At 40.8% G+C, this 17,969-nt stretch overlaps 1 protein-coding gene across 1 annotated transcript in view; it reads right to left on the bottom strand.

Moving 5' to 3' along the window:
• Positions 1-17,969, bottom strand: part of TG (thyroglobulin) — a gene marked incomplete at its 5' end in the record, with an annotated part of 195,332 nt that overhangs the window by 69,761 nt on the left and 107,602 nt on the right. Inside the window, 5 exons of the mRNA XM_070748653.1 lie at positions 529-728; positions 6,184-6,339; positions 9,159-9,250; positions 14,351-14,573; positions 16,448-16,612. Coding sequence (XP_070604754.1) covers positions 529-728; positions 6,184-6,339; positions 9,159-9,250; positions 14,351-14,573; positions 16,448-16,612 — 836 coding nt within the window. The remainder of the gene's footprint in view (positions 1-528; positions 729-6,183; positions 6,340-9,158; positions 9,251-14,350; positions 14,574-16,447; positions 16,613-17,969) is intronic.

Raw genomic sequence — 17,969 nt, 5'->3', positions numbered from 1 at the left:
GAGTCATATTTTCATGTACATCATGGTTGTTGGTTCAGTTGCTAAGTCATGTCGAATTCTCTGCGATCCCATGGACTATAGCACTCCAGGCTCCCTCATCCTCCACTTTCTCCCACAGTTTGCCCAAATTTATGTTTGTTGCATTGGTGACACTATCTAACCATCTCATCCTCTGCTGACCCCTTCTCCTTTTGTCTTCAGTCGTTCCCAACATCAGGGTCTTTTCTAATGAGTTAGATGGCCAAAGTTTTTGAACTTCAATACCTGTCCTTATGTTGGAATTCGTTGTTGGAATGTATTCTTATGCAATGACTACAGTAGTATTCAGCCAATAGATGACAGTGTTTGTAAGCTTGGATCTATGGTGTATATACTCTATGTTCTTTTGTACTAAGTAGAGTTTCTGGTTTCCTGTTACAGTCAAATAGTTGAGCAGTAAAGCACATGGTGACTGTGCTGTTCGTATGCTTTGTGTTGCTACATATAAACAGAATTTCTAACACTCATCTGAAAATAAATAGGACTTACCATCAGTAGTGCCCTCTTGAAGAGGATTGGATTCGAAGTTCTCTTAAGGAGATGAATGCTGATAATATCTGCTCCCCGGTTAGGGGCTCCAATTGTTATCTGTCCCACGTCTCCCCCAAACCTCGCAATGTTCTGCCTTATCCATTGTAGAGCCATATCTTGATCCATAAGGCCCCAATTTCCACTTGCAACACTGGAACCTACACAAATAAATAAACAAAGGGAGGGTTGTATATGGGCGCAAGGGATCAAAACAACTTACAGCATTTCAAATATCTGGAAAGAAAGAACGTCCCTTAGAACAGGGGTCTCCAAACTTGGCAACTTTAAGACTTGTGGACTTCAAGTCTCAGAATTGTTGGCTGAGGAATTCTGGGAATTGAAGTCCACAAGTCTTAAAGTTACCAAGGTTGGAGACTTCTGCCTTAGAAGATCAAGACTTTCCAGGATGACAATTGGTTGAAAGAACATTGCTTTAGCTCCTGCCGTTGTCCTTAGATATTTCTAAGCCTGCATATTTTGGGCAACTACAATCAACATATGAGGCATGGAGTAATATTTTTAACTTATGCAAAGGCCAACTGTGATTGAACATTAGAAGAAGCTTTTTAAAGACAGGTAGGAACAGTGTACCAAATACGGATTTGAATAGCCAACCTAATCTTGAGCAGCAGCAGATTTTTTTTCTACTAAAAGTGATTAGCTAGAACATCCTTTGCTACAGTCATTAGAACAGATGTAGCACAATCATTATGCAGTAAATAGCATTTTTCACTTTCTGAGAAGGTGCTAACAGTCAATATGAATCAAGGATCCCAATAGAGGAAAGTATTCAATACCTTCATCAATGACTTGGATGAAGTGATAGATTGAGGAACTCATCAAATTTGCAGATGATGCCAAACTGGCTGCAACATCCAACACTCCAGAAGATAGACTCAAAATACAGAAGGATCTGTATCGCAAATTACTCAAGACCCACCTATATCGCCAGGCATGGGGGAATTAAGACATCTCCCCCAGGCTTTTATATTTTATGTTTGGTATGTATGTGCTGTATGGTTTTAATTGTTGGGGTTTAATATATCTTTTTATTATTAGATTTGTTCTATTGCTATACTGCTTTTTATTACTGTTGTGAGCCGCCCCGAGTCTTCGGAGAGGGGTGGCATACAAATCTAATAAATTATTATTATTATTATTATTATTATTATTATTATTATTATTATTATTATTATGTCAGTGCAAAACAGCAAACGAGATCACTATGCTGGATTTCGTATTTCGTCACCAGTCGGGCGCTTCCCAAGCACCTAGGACTGCGTGATGTAGTGGCGAATTATGTTTGCCGATCTTGACAAACTTCAACAATGGGCGCTATTTAACAACTTGAAATTGAATGGTGAAAAAAGTAAGGTTCTACATTTAGGCAAGAAAAACAAAAGCTCAGGTACAGTATATGTGGTATATTGCTCAATAGTAGTAACAAAAGAGTATGGTTAAGAAAGAAGAATTAGTAAGAAATTTTGTGAAAGCCACCAAAAGAAAGAATTAAAATAATAATAATAATAATAATAATAATAATAATAATAATAATAATAATAATGAAAGTATGGATCATTGACATTGCAATTCCAGGAGACAGCAGAATTGAGAAGAAGCAGCTAGAGAAATTAGTGAAATATGAAGATCTAAAAATCGAGCTGCAATGACTCTGGCATAAGCCAGTGAAAGTGGTCCCAGTGGTCCTTGGCATGCTGGGCGCAGTGCCAAAGGATCTCAGTGGACATTTGAAAACCATCGGAATTGACAAGGTCTCCATCTGTCAATTGCAAAAGGCCGCTTTACTGGGATTGGCAAACATAATTCGCCGCTACATCACGCAGTCCTAGGTGCTTGGGAAGCGCCCGACTGGTGATGAAATACGAAATCCAGCATAGTGATCTTGTTTGCTGTGTTATACTGATAATAATAATAATAATAATAATAACAACAACAACAACAACAACAACAACACCTCCTCATTATCTGTGTAAGTGGCTGTAAACTAGCCTAAATTCACAAAGGTTAAGATCTGGGTTTACTGCTGAAAATGAAGCTTTGAAACAGCTCTGAGCAGAATTTAGGGCATTCTATAAAATGAGCACATGTGCTGAACTCAGCAGGGAAGATAAAGAATTGAGAAAAAAGAAGAAGAAGAAGAACGGAAGCACAGTACGTTGCTGCAACGTTTTATTTCCACTCAGACTAGTGGAAAGATTTGTGAAAAATGCAGGCATGATTTAGCACCTTTTTTCCTTTGAGAGAGAAAAAAAACCCCACACCACTGCTTTTCGGAGAAGACTCAGAGTCTGGAGCCAACAAGATGGGAGTATTTGCCAGGAACCCAGCAATTGGCTTGGTATCATTATTGGAAGAAATATTACATCTAGTTTAGTTCCAAGATGGGAGAAAGACACTGGAAACACAGAGGCCGAATGGAAAGAACAGAACCAACATCTGACCAATTGGTTTGGTGATTTTTACCTGGATTTTTATACAGTTTGTTCTACAACATTTCTACAGCTTTTTCTACAGCAAGAAGAGGGAGTTGAGCTGATTTCCAAAGCATCTGTCAAAGCATGTCCAATCAATGAAGCAGTGGAAGTGATGTGCCTGCCCCTGGAGGCTGTTGGGGCCTGGATGGGTGTCAACAGACTCAAACTCAACCCTGATAAGACGGAGTGGCTGTGGATTTTGCCTCCCAAGGACAATTCTATCTGTCTGTCCATCACCCTGGGGGGGGGAATCATTGACCCCCTCGGAGAGGGTCCACAACTTGGGCGTCCTCGATCCACAGCTCACATTAGAGAAACATCTTTCAGCTGTGGCGAGGGGGGCGTTTGCCCAGGTTCGCCTGGTGCACCAGTTGCGGCCCTATTTGGACCGGGAGTCACTGCTCACAGTCACTCTTGCCCTCATCACCTCGAGGCTCGACTACTGTAACGCTCTCTACATGGGGCTACCTTTGAAAAGTGCTTGGAAACTTCAGATCATGCAGAATGCAGCTGAGGGAGCAATCATGGGCTTCCTAAGGCATGCCCATGTAACACCAACACTCCGCAGTCTGCATTGGTTGCCGATCAGTTTCCAGTCACAATTCAAAGTGCTGGTTATGACCTATAAAGACCTTCATGGCACCGGACCAGGGTATCTACGAGACCGCCTTCTGCCGCATGAATCCCAGCGACCGGTTAGGTCCCACGGAGTCGGTGTTCTCCGGGTCCCGTCAACAAAACAATGTCGTTTGGTGGGGCCCATGGGAAAAACCTTCTCTGTGGCAACCCTGGCCCTCTGGAACCAACTTCCCCCGGAGAATAGAATTGCCCCCACCCTCCTTGCCTTTCATAAGCTTCTTAAAACCCACCTCTGCCGTCAGGCATGGGGGAACTGAGATATTCTTTCCCCCTAGGCCTTTACAATTTATGGATGTTATGTTTGTTTGTAGGGATGTTTGGTTTTACAATAAGGGTTTTTTAGTTGTTTTAGTATTGGATTTATATGATGTTTTTTATTACTGTTGTTAGCTGTCCCGAGTTTACGGAGAGGGGCGGCATACAAATCCAAAAAATAAGTAAATAAATAAATAAATCTGAGCGCAGGACGAGAAGCAGCGGGTGGAAACTGATCAAGGAGAGAAGCAGTATCGGGTTGCTACTAGTGTTGGGCGAACCCAACAAAGTTCAGATTCGGCGAAGTTCAGATAAGTTCGGCGAAGTTCGGGTACGTTCGCCGAACCCGAACCCGAACCCAATTTGCCTGGAGATTAGGATTGCCCCCACCCTCCTTGTCTTTCGCAAATTCCTTAAAACCCACCTCTGCCGTCAGGCATGGGGAAATTGATTCCCCTGGGCCGTTTCCTTTTAATGTATGGTTTGTCTGAGATGTATTTTATATTAAGGGTTTTAAATTGCTTTTAATCATTGGATTTGTACTGTTTTTGTTGTTGTGAGCCACTCCGAGTCTTCGGAGATGGGCGGCATACAAATCTAATTAATAATAATAATAATAATAATAATAATAATAATAATAATAATAGTAATAGTAACAGTAACAATAACAACAACAACAACAATAATAATAATGTTATAAGCTGCCCTGAGTCTAAGGAGAAGGGTGGCATAAACATCAAATAAATAAATGAATGAATGAATGAATGAATGAATGAATGAATGAATGAATAAATGAATAAATAAATTTTAAAAATGCTATTGCTATTTGATGGATCTCAAAGCACACTTAAAGGGAGAAGTTTATTATTTTTAACTCCCTATCTTATCCTCATAAAACAAATGTACCTAGTTACCAGTCCAGAAGTAGAGCAGTTATAATTGGTCTCCTGAGCAATGTACAGCTCCCACACTATACTGCTCGCATATTGCCCCCAACAATCAGGGTCCTCATTTTACCCACCCCAGAAGGATGGAAGGCTGAGTCAACCTTGAGCCGGTGGTGAGATTTGAATTGCTGAACTACAGCTAGCAGTTAGCTGAAGTAGCCTGCAGTGCTGCACTCTAACCACTGTGCCACCTCTGGTCTTTAATTGTGGTTGTAAACCAAGGATTACTTATAATTAGATAAAAGGGCCTTGATCTCAGTCCAAGAAAGTAACTTGAAAAAAAACCTTTCAGACTAGGCACACACACACACCCGCTCCCACAGAGATAAAGTGAGGGAGAGAGACCATATTCCCAAATCATCAATCTGACATTTGCTTCTAGGTTGTTGCTTTTTTTAATATAAAGTTTCCAATCTAGCAAAAAGTTTTTGACAGTTTTTATCTGACCAAGCTGCTCAGTTTCCCCATTTCTGCAAAATCAATTAACATTTTAATCCAATCTTCCACTGGAGCTATGTGAGTGCTTTTCAAATTTTATGCAAACAGTAATCTCACTTCAGTTTTCAATACAGTATTAAATTCCATATTTCTAATTCCTAATTCCATTACCACAAGACCCAGCTGGAATAATTCCGGTTTCTCTTAAGATATTCACAAACCTGGAGAGCCACACTTTAACAAATTTAGCCAATGAATAAGCATAGCAACTGAGTCAGCCAAGCACTTCTGAGTTTGTGCAGAGAATCAAAACTGAATACTTAAGCTTAAGGCTGAGTGTGGCTCCAGTCCGCTCTGTACTCTTCCACTCTGAACTCTGCTGAAATGAAACTAACTGTTCTCTGCTGTCTGTAACTGCTTGAAGAAGAACTCTGCTTATGGTATTGTAAATTCATCATTCTCATGGAATTGAGACATCTCCCCCGGGCCTATAAAGTTTATGCATGGTATGTTTGTGTGTATGTTTTGCTTTTTAATAAGGGTTTTTTAGTTACTTTTAATTATTAGATTTGTTATACATTGTTTTTATTATTGCTGTGAGCCGCCCCAAGTCTGCGGAGAGGGGCAGCATACAAATCTAATAAATAATAATAATAATGTTTCTATGTTTATAAAGAAATTTATGAATCCAGCTGAACTAGTCATCTATGTGTGCTTCTGGTTTTGATTTTGCAACAAACTTTAATAGTGTCATCATCATTAACAACAACAACAACAATAATAACAACAACAACAATAACAATAATAATCCTCTATTTTCAAACTGAGATACAACTTACCAGTGCTTAAAAAGCCAAAAACTCCTACACGGTAATTGACTGTTACGACTATGAGATTTCCAACTCCAGCTAAGTAAGAACCATCAAGGGCTTCCTTTTTGCCTTGGTCATCAGCATTTATGGTGTTGTGGAAGAAAACCAGCACTGGTAGATTACCTCCCTGTAACAATAAATGATAGGTTTGTTTTTATTGTTGTTAATTGAAATTTATTATAGCTGCTGCCCTCTTCCGCACATTCTAGGTCAGTGATGGTGAATGTGTTTTCCCTCGGGTGCCGATAGAGCATGCGCGCATGCTATCAAGCACGTGCGAGTGCCCACATCCATAATTCAATGCCTGGGGAGGGCAAAGACAGCTTTCATCTCTCTCTCTCTCTCTCACACACACACACACACACACACACACACACACACACACACACTAACAAACACACCCTCTGGAGGCCAGAACAGCTTGTTTCCCAACTTCTGATGGGCCCAGAAGGCTTGTGTTTCACCCTCCCCAGGCTCTAAAGGATTCCCTGGAGCCGGGGAAAGGTAAAAAGACCCTCCCTACCCCCCTGGAGGCTCTCTGGAAACACAAAATGCCCTCCCAGAACCCCTGTGTGAGCCAAAAATCATCTGGCCGGCACACACATCCACAATGGAGATGAGTTAGGACAACGGCTCGTGTGCCAGCAGATATGGCTCTGCATACCACCTGTGGCACCGGCGCCATAGGTTCACCATCACTGTTCTAGATTGTCACAAATACAAATTGATAAAATGCAGCTTAAAACATACAGTCCCATAGACAGCTCAGAGTAAAACAATGAAATATTAAAATTAATGAACAACTACAAACAATAAGCCATAAATAATTTATTTATTTATTTATTGGATTTATATGCCGCCCCTCTCCGCAGACTCGGGGCGGCTAATGTTCATTAATGTTGCCCTTATCTTAACATTGCCAACTTGTGATTCTCATTGCAATCAAAGTTGACCAGGGTTATAAATATTTACTGTGGGGGAGTTCTCATTTTAACTGGACATAGAAGAGGTTTCTAGTTTTCTAATGTGATCTAATCTTCTTTATAATTCATGAGTAATTAATTATAATTTGGAAATGTGAAACTTCTAGGACAATCTTGAACCTCCGCAATCTTGCAGATCTTTTACCCCAAATCACTGACACCCCCATATTGTATCATTTCAGTAAAGGGGATGCTGAAAATCTTGCAAGAAGTCTTCTATAAGACATGGAATTTTCCTTCCTTCCTTCCTTCCTTCCTTCCTTCCCTCCTCCTTCCTTCCCTGCCTGCCTGCCTTCTTTCCTTCCCACCACTCTCTCTCTCTTTCTTTCCTCCATCTCTCTCTTTTTTTTCTTGTTCTTTTGTTCTCTCTTTCCTCTTTTCACCCAGAATTCACGGGTAGGCAAAGTTGGCTCTTCTATGACTTGTGGACTTCAACTCCCAGAATTCCTGAGCCAATCATGCTTCTAAAACTTTAAGTCAGAGAAGAGCCAACTTTGCCTACCTCGACACGGATCATCACATTCAGCATTGCATGGTGAATGAAAAGATTGATGATCCATAGGCTTCACTGAATTCTGAAGGGGTTTCTAGACAAAGATCCAAGATTTTGGTGTGAGATGAATCTTCTAGAGCACACACTAATTCATGGCCAAGGACTTGCATTTGTGTAAAATTTAAACATATCCTGATTGTCTTCACATATGAAGAATTTCTGTTTGAAATCCCATGACTAAGGCCCAGTAAAGTTGGTTGATTTTGAAGGCATTAGCAGAGCTCAATTTGTTGCCATTAGACCAGAGGTCTTCAAACTTGGCAACTTTAAGTCTTGTGGATTTCAATTCCCAGAACTTTAAGACTTGTGGATTTCAATTCCCAGAACTTTAAGACTTGTGGACTTCAACTCCCAGAACTTTAAGACTTGTGGACTTTAACTCCCAGAACTTTAAGACTTGTGGACTTTAACTCCCAGAACTTTAAGACTTGTGGATTCCAATTCCCAGAACTTTAAGACTTGTGGATTTCAATTCCCAGAACTCTAAGACTTGTGGACTTCAACTCCCAGAACTTTAAGATTTGTGGGCTTCAACTCCCAGAACTTTAAGACTTGTGGACTTCAACTCCCAGAACTTTAAGACTTGTGGACTTCAACTCCCAGAACTTTAGGTTTTGTGGATTTCAATTCCCAGAACTTTAAAACTTGTGGACTTCAACTCTCAGAATTTTAAGACTTGTGGACTTCAACTCCCAGAACTTTAAAACTTGTGGACTTCAACTCTCAGAATTTTAAGACTTGTTGACTTCAACTCCCAGAATTCTCCAGCCAGCATACTCTTAAAGTTGCCAGTTTGGGGTCTCTTGCCATAGACTAACACAATTCTCACCAAAAAAAACCCCTCTTCCTTTGGTTAAAATTGGAGATAAAAGCACAATAGTTAACACCTCCCTCTTTCTTTTCTCCGCAACCACTTCAGGGTTCAGAACCGAAGCCCTTGAATGCCTGATTATGAACAACAGGAACAGCAGAAAAACTGAGCAGGGCTTTGAGAGCTTTTTGTAGGCATGAAGAGGCAGTAGAGAGAACAGAAGCATGAGTGTAGCAGCTGTCTGTGGCTGACCTATCTTTTCCTGAGATCATGGGATACCTGAGATGGGGCAATCATATAATACTGGGGAAAGATGCAGCTGCTTTAAAGAGTTACAGACAGGGAGAGTACCCCGTACATTCTGAATCAATAACAATAATAACAATAACAACAGAGTTGGAAGGGACCTTGGAGGTCTTCTAGTCCAACCCCTAGTGAATGACTACGGCATTCCATGAAAATCTAAGATTAGATGCAAAAAAGATCCCATCATCAATGGGCTTAGCAATCTCATCATATGTTTCTTTCCTCAAAGTAGATTCCTGGAATGAGAGAATGGTCAGAGAAGAATAAGGTAAGTGCATTCATTCAGTACTTACATTGTTCTGTGGGACAAAGATGTTCAAGAACAAGCAATCTTCACTGACCGAAGAAAGGCTATCATCTCCTGGTTGCCAGCAGTCAGCTCTAAAGATACAATAAAGGACTTTATGATTTGGTTAAAGTTCTAGTGATCATCAGGAAACAAAGGAATAAAGTCCATCACCCTGGGGGGGGGGAATCACTGACCCCCTCAGAGGGGGCCTGCAACTTGGTCGTCCTCGATCAACAGCTTACATTAGAGAACCATCTTTCAGCTGTGGCGAGGGGGGCGTTTGCCCAGGTTCACCTGGTGCACCAGTTGTGGCCCTACCTGGACCAGGAGTCACTGCTCACAGTCACTCATGCCCTCATCACCTCGAGGCTCTACTACTGTAACGCTCTTTACATGGGCTACCTTTGAAAAGTGTTCAGAAACTTTAGATCGTGCAGAATGCAACTGCGAGAGCAATCATGGGCTTCCCCAGGTATGCCCATGTCACACCAACACTCCGCAGTCTGCATTGGTTGCCAATCAGTTTCCGGTCACAATTCAAAGTGTTGGTTATGATCTATAAAGCCCTTCATGGCATCAGACCAGAATATCTCCGGGACCACCTTCTGCCGCACCAATCCAGCAACCAGTTAGGTCCCACAGAGTTGGCCTTCTCCGGGTCCCATCAACTAAACAATGTCATTTGGTGGGATCCAGGGGAAGAGCCTTCTCTGTGATGGCCCCGACCCTCTGGAACCAGCTCCCCCCAGAGATCAGAATTGCCCCCACGCTCCTCGCCTTTCGTAAGCTCCTTAAAACCTACCTCTGTCATCAGGCATGGGGGAAATGAGATATTCCTTTTCCCCCAGGCCTATACAATTTATACACGGTATGTTTGTGTATATGTTTGATTTTTAATAAGGGTTTTTTAGTTATATTAAATATTAGATTTGTCATATGCTGTTTTATTATTGTTGTTAGCCGCCCCAAGTCTATGGAGAGGGGCGGCATACAAATCAAACAAACAAACACACACAGAAAGAAAGAAAGAAAGAAAGAAGGAAAGAAAGAAAGAAGAAAGAAAGAAAGAAAGAAAGAAAGAGAAAGAAAGAAAGAAAGAAAGAAAGAAAGAAAGAAAGAAAGAAAGAAAGAAAGTTGTGGATGTCATGCAAGATCAGTTTTACATGTAGAACAAATTTAAGAAGTGTAGATGTCAACTCCCAAAATTCCCCAGGTAACTTTGCTGTCTGGGGAATTCTGGGAGTTGAAATCCACCAGCTTAAAATTGTCAAGGTTGAATTGGAGCAACCTCCCCAAGTCTGAGTACCTTTCAAATGCATGACCTTAATTCCCAGAATTCCCTAGTGAGTCTAGTCAATACTAAGACTTCTGGGAACAGACATCCATACCTTTGGAAATCATGCCAAGCAGAGATAGCTGAATTCCCTTTTTTTTAAAAACCATGCATGTATCAGAACATCCCAAAAATGTCATAATAACAGAACCAAACTGACAGCCATTTAAACAGCGGATTATAACTAATGTTTAGATTGCAATACTGTAATTGCAGGAACATGTATAAATTTTGTGTAGATGGATAAATTCTAGACAACTCTTCAAATATTTGAAATGTGTGGTCCACAATCCCATGCTAAAACACAGCAACTCTGCATAACTAATGTTTTAAATAGATTAGTCTAGATTTTTTAGCTTTTAGTGAAGTTAAAAAGGGACAACAATTACATAAATTATCTGTTTTTCATCTCCATCTTCCTTCCCTCTCTTTAAACTGTTTCAACTCCTACCCTCAAAACGTCGCTACAGAGCACTGCACACCAAGACAACTAGACACAAAAACAGTTTTTTTCCGAATGCCATCACTCTACTAAACAAATAATTCCCCTCAACACTGTCAGACTTTCTACTAAATCTGCACTTCTATTCTACTAGTTTTTCTCAACATTCCTGTCACCCATTTCCTCCCATGTTGACTGTATGACTGTAACTTGTTGCTTATATCCTAAGATTTTTATTAATATTGCTTCTTCGTTGCATATTTGACCCCTATGACGATCATTAAGTGTTGTACCACATGATTCTTGACAAATGTATATTTTATTTTATGTACGCTGAGAGCATATGCACCAAGACAAATTCCTTATGTGTCCAATCACACTTGGCCAATAAAATTCTATTCTATTCTATTCTAAATATCATAAAAAGAGGATTCCCCCCTCCTTTGCTGTTACTCTTTATCATACTGTATAAATAGCAATAATGCTTCTGTCAATAAATTACAGAAGCTGTGTGACAGGATAGTCAACAGAGAGGTTGACATATCTTTGAAATAGATTGGTGTACATATGCGTATATCTTTGATTTTTCTTTTTGTGTTTATATTTTTTCTTTCTTTTTTTCCTGATATTTAATATTTATTATGTAAGAGGCACAATGCAAAAGTTACATATCTGTATTTGTCTATATGTCTCTCTTTTTCAATTCTTCTTGTTTCTTTTCTGTGTTTATGTTCAATAAAGATTTATATTTTTTTAAAAAAAAACAATAATACTCCTGTCTATGGACTCTATTGTTTGCAACTCTCAAATTATTTCCTTAGCCTGTACTTAATATGTTTATTTTAAATCGTAAGTCCACAGACTGAAGCATTATTAACAAAGCATTGCATAATTGAACAGTGAAAGCATTATTAATTTAGTTAAAGACGCAACAAAGAATTAAGGGGGCAGATTACAGCAATATTACAATATTTTCAATACATTTAAAAAAATTGGTTTCTTGCATGAACAACTCCAGAATTAGCAGCTTCAATTAGCTTTCATCAGAAGGAATGCTTATAATTCATATGTAATCAAAAGCTGATCTCTTAAAACCCCTGCACCATTACCCCACAACACAAACACACAAAAAAGACACCTGTTAGTTCACATCTCGCTTCTAAAGACCCTAACCATTGAGTCTTTGTTTCAGAAGCAAAGGAATGCAATAAAGAATGACAAATGTGGCTCAAGACAATATACATGAATGTCGTGGGTCTTAAGCGCACAGCCCTGCACACCTGGATAAGCAAAAAGATAAGGTCTCTCATGTGGTAAACTGTAAGCACAATCTGGTTGAGTTAACGCAACCCACACAACTCAGGTGCTTGAGAAATTAGGTTACTGTAACTAGAATCAACCTTGTACAATGCTGGAAACAAAGTAATATATCAACTGAAAATACATTATTTAGGCAAATTCTTGACTGTGCTAAATTTAGACAAAATTACAATGAAATGAAATGAAATGGTGGACTCAGAATACTATGAAATTTGGAACAAATTACTTCATTGGCTTGAAAAGTGAAAGAAGAATAAACCAGTAAATAATTGACTTAGTGGTGTAAATACGATGATTTTCATCTATATTAAAATGGAACAATTGTATCAGTGAACAATAACAAAATATGTTAATGAAAAAGATTATATAAACATGAAGTTATTATAACCCTAAAGGTTAGGTAGTGTAGTTGTATTGCATTGTATTGTTTTGTTTTTTGCATATGTGACTTTTTTTGTTGTTTTTAAATAAAATAAAATGTTTTCAATAAAAACTTTTAAAAAAAGAAAAAGAGAAAAAAGAAATTAGGTCACCCTAATTAGGCAAGACCAAGTGGGGAAGAAAAAGATTATGCCATTTTTGTGAACATTTTAACCTCAAGCCTGAGAATTTGGTACAATTACTTTCCTTCTATGGAAACTCCAACAAAGGCTGAACTATCTATGTAAGCTTTCCTTCCACACTGGACCAAATTTAATTTATTTATTTGACTTTTATTGAGAGGGAGGGAGGGAGAGAGAGAGATAGAGAGAGAGATAGAGAGATTGATTACAGGTTCTTCTTCACACAGAACCAGAATCACAATTTCCACTGATAAGCAAGGCAGTTGTTAAATGAATCAGACAATTTTTATGATTTTTTTTGGCCATGACCTTTAAGTAAAACAGAATGGTTGTTAGGTAAATCACATGGCCATTAAGCAAAATCAGCTTCCCCCATTGGCTTTGCTTGTCGGAAGCCATCTTGGAAAGTCAGAAATGGTTTACCACGTGACCTTGGGATGCTGCCATCATCAATAATACATTCTGATTGCCAAGCATTAGGTGTGAGCTGCGGGGAGTTCGCATGGGTTCAGGGAAACCTCTAGCTAAGATTCTGTGCAGTTTGGAGAACCCCCAAATCCCTCTCCTGGCTGGCTCCACCCACACCACCCCTTCCAGGAGGGGTTATATTGCATTTTACATTTGTAAGGAGCCCAGTTTCGATGCATTTAAGTGCAGGGTATCCGTGGAGGCTTTGGGAGGGTAAAAAATGGACTTACCAGAACTTCGGGAAGGAAACAGGCCTGTTTCTGGCCTCTAGGGGCCTCTGGAGGCTGGGGAGGCCATTTTTGCCCTTCAGGAGGCTTGAAGAAAGCCTCTGGAGCCCAGGAAAGGCAAAAAAGAATTATTTACGGGACCGTCTTCTTCCTTACATATCCCAGCAACTGGTTAGATTGCACAGAGTCAGCCTTCTCCAAGTCCCATTGGCCAAACAATGCCAACTGGTGGATCCGCAGGGAAGGGCCTTCTCTGTTGTGGCCCCAATCCTCTGGAACCAACTATTCCCCTCCCAACTTGCCTTGCCTTTTGAAAGGTGTTGAAAACACATCTATGCTGGCAGGCTGTTTTTATTTTTCTTAACTTTTCTAACTGTTTATAATTAACTATTCATAATTATCTTTATTGTTATATTGCATTTTATTCTTGTAAACTGCCCCTAGTCTGCGAAAAGAAGGACGGTCTAATCTAATCTAATCTATAAATAAATAAATAGATCGATCAATCAATCAATCCCCCTCCCACCATGGTGCAGGAGACTGACTTGGCCATACCCACCATGGCTACACCCACCCAGCAACCAGGCAGAGAACCCCTTGCTAAAAATCGTGAAGTCCACCCCTGCCGAGCACCCAAATTTGGATTACGTAATTTAACAACTGTGGCAATTCACTTAAGAACTGCGGCAAGAAAGGTAATAAAATGGGGAAATGTTCACCAAACAAATATTTTGCTTAGCAGCAAAATGTCTGGATTCCCTTGTGGTCCTAATTTCCTAAATACTTAGGATGTCTAAGAAAGTGAGTCTTGACTGTTCAGGTGCTCTTGGTCTTCTCACCGGGTTGTGCTGGCATTCAAGAAGCCTGACCAGGTGAAAGGCTGTGGAGGATGGAACCGATTCTCTCCCACCGGAGGTGCTGCGTATGGAACCCCGAGGAAGCGTCCGATACTCTTCCATTCAGAACCCACTTGAATTACTTGAGAGTTGCCCAACATGGTCCCTTGGGATGGGATGGACACTGAAGGGTCGTTGTTTCTTTCAGCAGTGGGTAGGATCACATCTGCACAGAGATGGGGGAAAAGTCTTTAAGCCTAATTATGTAGGTTTCAATCTGGAGTCTATGTGTTAGACTCAAATTCACCTTGGCCAAACCTGCTTAAAACCCAAGAGATGCAATGACTATTACAGGGACTCTCCTGGAGGCTAAAACATACAGTAATACCTCGTCTTACGAACTTAATTGGTTCCAGGACGAGGTTCGTAAGGTGAAAAGTTCGTAAGATGAAACAATGTTTCCCATAGGAATCAATGGAAAAGCCAATAATGCGTGCAAGCCCATTAGGAAAATCCAAAACATTAAGGCTTTTTTTAAAAAAAGCGGCGTGGGGGGAGGGACAGCAAGAGGTGGCAAGAGGTGGCAGTCCCAAGCAAGGCAAAAAGAGCCTCTCTTGAGCTCCATGGGTCTTTCCCTCCCATTTTTGCCCACCCTGTTCTGCTCATTTTCCCCACACCTTTCTCCTCTCTTGAGCTCCATGGGTCTTTCCCTCCCATTTTTGCCCACCCTGTTCTGCTCATTTTCCCCACACCTTTCTCCTCTCTTGAGCTCCATGAGTCTTTCCCTCCCATTTTTGCCCACCCTGTTCTGCTCATTTTCCCCACACCTTTCTCCTCTCTTGAGCTCCATGGGTCTTTCCCTCCCATTTTTGCCCACCCTGTTCTGCTCATTTTCCCCACACCTTTCTCCTCTCTTGAGCTCCATGGGTCTTTCCCTCCCATTTTTGCCCACCCTGTTCTGCTCATTTTCCCCACACCTTTCTCCTCTCTTGAGCTCCATGAGTCTTTCCCTCCCATTTTTGCTCACCCCGTTCTGCTCATTTTCCCCACACCTTTCTCCTCTCTTGAGCTCCATGAGTCTTTTCCTCCCGTTTTTGCCCACCCCGTTCTGCTCATTTTCCCCACACCTTTCTCCTCTCTTGAGCTCCATGAGTCCCTCCCGTTTTTGCCCACCCCGTTCTGCTCATTTTCCCCACACCTTTCTCCTCTCTTGCGCTCCATGAGTCCCTCCCATTTTTGCCCACCCTGTTCTGCTCATTTTCCCCACACCTTTCTCCCCTCTTGAGCTCCATGAGTCCCTCCCGTTTTTGCCCACCCTGTTCTGCTCATTTTCCCCACACCTTTCTCCTCTTTTGAGCTTCATGAGTCTTTCCCTCCCGTTTTTGCCCACCCTTTTCTGCTCATTTCTCCGACACCTTTCTCCTCTCTTGAGCTCCATGAGTCTTTTCCCCATGCAGTTTGGAAGGGGAGAGTTTGTTGCCTGGGATTCAAAGCAGCGCTGGCAAAAATGAAGGGAATCGGGGAGCCTCAGGGAAATCCCAGTGGTGAAGGTGAAAAGGTGAAAACCGTAAGGTGAAAATAGTTCGGAATTAAAAAAAATCTTAAACACTGGGTTCATATCATGAAAAGTTCATATGAAGAGGGGTTCGTAAGACGAGGTATCACTGTATAAGAATGGTTGTGGGAACTGGGTATGTCTAGTTTAATGAAAAGAGGGACCAGGGGAGATATGATAGCAGTGTTCCAATATCTCAGAAAGAAGAGGGAGTCAAAACTATTCTCCAAAGCACCTGAAGGTAGGGCAAGAAGCAATGGGTGAAAACTAACCCAGGAGAGAAGCAACCTAGAACTAAGGAGAAATTTCCTGACAGTTAGAACAATCAATCAGTGGAACAACATGCCTCCAGAAGTTGTAGATGCTCCAATACTGGAAGTTTTAAAGAAGAGATTAGGCAGAAAACTATTCTTAACCAAACTTGGCATTGTTCAATAGGTGTAAGATCTTCTGCCATGCTGGTTTATTTCTATTGTGACTCCTGGTTTTGTGTTTCATGGAAAGCAAACTCAACAAGTCTCTTTAATCTCTTGCCATGTACGCACCTTGCTTTCGATAGATGTAAGTAGCCGGCTCCTTGAGCAAAATACGACAGCGGTGGCCTTGTAGACTCAAGCTACAACTCTGTGTTTCTGGGTAGAAGACGCATCGTACAGCTGATGGCAACATTTCAAGAGTGGCCACTAGGCACAAGTTGTCCTTTGAACAAACTGTAAAGAAAGAAATGGCCAACTGTGAATTCCGCAGGCAGATAAAACAAAGAACAGATGAAAACTGGTGTTTTGGAGATAGAAAAGGGGAACATAATCCATAATGGACCCAACAAGACTGGGCAATTCCCAGGTGGCTACAATGATGATATTTAGTAGGCCATCTCAGGAGGTTGTTCAAGGTTTTATTTATTTTTATTTTTATTTATTTATTTATTTTGTCCAATACACAATGAGGGTTTAGTGGGTTCAAGTCCCAGTGGGTATGGCTAGCTGATGAGGCCAAAATAAGGCTGAAATAGATCTATCCTAGTCTCCCTTAATTTTCAAATTCAGCAAAAAAACATGTGACACATACAGATAGAATTGTCGGCTATCAATAAAATTAACTGCCTTGGAAATGGCCCTGGGTTGGGCCGAGAGGCAAATAAGGAGCTGTGATGTTCCTTCAATACACCAGGGTGATTCGACACAAAAATATGTAACCCTTCCCTGGTGCAGAGCTGAAGGGATTGGATACTATAGCCTAGAGGATAATTCTCTGCCTTACAAGGCAAAGATTGCAGGTTCAAGTCCCAGTGGGTATGACTAGCTGATGAGGCCAAAATAAGGCCGAAATAGATCTATCCTAGTCTCCCTTAATTTTCAAATTCAGCAAAAAAACATGTGACACACACACACACACACACACACACATAGAAAAATACATGATGAAGGTTATAGAGGAGATACTCATAGTAAAATATATCTAAGAAATAATAGAAATGAAGGTATAGTAATAGAATATATCAATGAAAGAATAGAAGAAGAGATATAAGAATAGAAGAAAGGTATAGGAGATATAGGAGAGCAATAGGACAGGGGACGGAAGGCACTCTAGTGCACTTGTACTTGCCCCTTACTGACCTCTTAGGAATCTGGATAGGTCAACCATAGATAATCTAAGGGTAAAGTGTTGGGGGTTTGGGGATGACACTATGGAGTCCGGTAATGAGTTCCACGCTTCGACAACTCGGTTACTGAAGTCATATATTTACAATCAAGTTTGGAGCGGTTAATATTAAGTTTAAATCTGTTGTGTGCTCTTGTGTTGTTGTGGTTGAAGCTGAAGTAGTTGCCGACAGGCACGACATTGCAGCATATGATCTTGTGGGCAATACTTAGATCTTGTTTAAGGGGTCTTAGTTCTAGGCTTTCTAGGCCCAGGATTGAAAGTCTAGTCTCGTAGGGTATTCTGTTTCGAGTGGAGGAGTGAAGGGCTCTTCTGGTGAAGTATCTTTGGACATTTTCAAGGGTGTGGATGTCTGAGATGCGATATGACTCTGTAGTATCATCACCTAACTTCCAAAACATTACC

The sequence above is a fragment of the Erythrolamprus reginae genome, chromosome 3, assembly GCF_031021105.1.
Source record: "Erythrolamprus reginae isolate rEryReg1 chromosome 3, rEryReg1.hap1, whole genome shotgun sequence".
NCBI classification, from domain to species: Eukaryota; Metazoa; Chordata; class Lepidosauria; order Squamata; family Dipsadidae; genus Erythrolamprus; species Erythrolamprus reginae.
The sequence above is the reverse complement of the archived record's forward strand: the minus strand, read 5'-3'. Positions and strand labels throughout refer to the sequence as shown.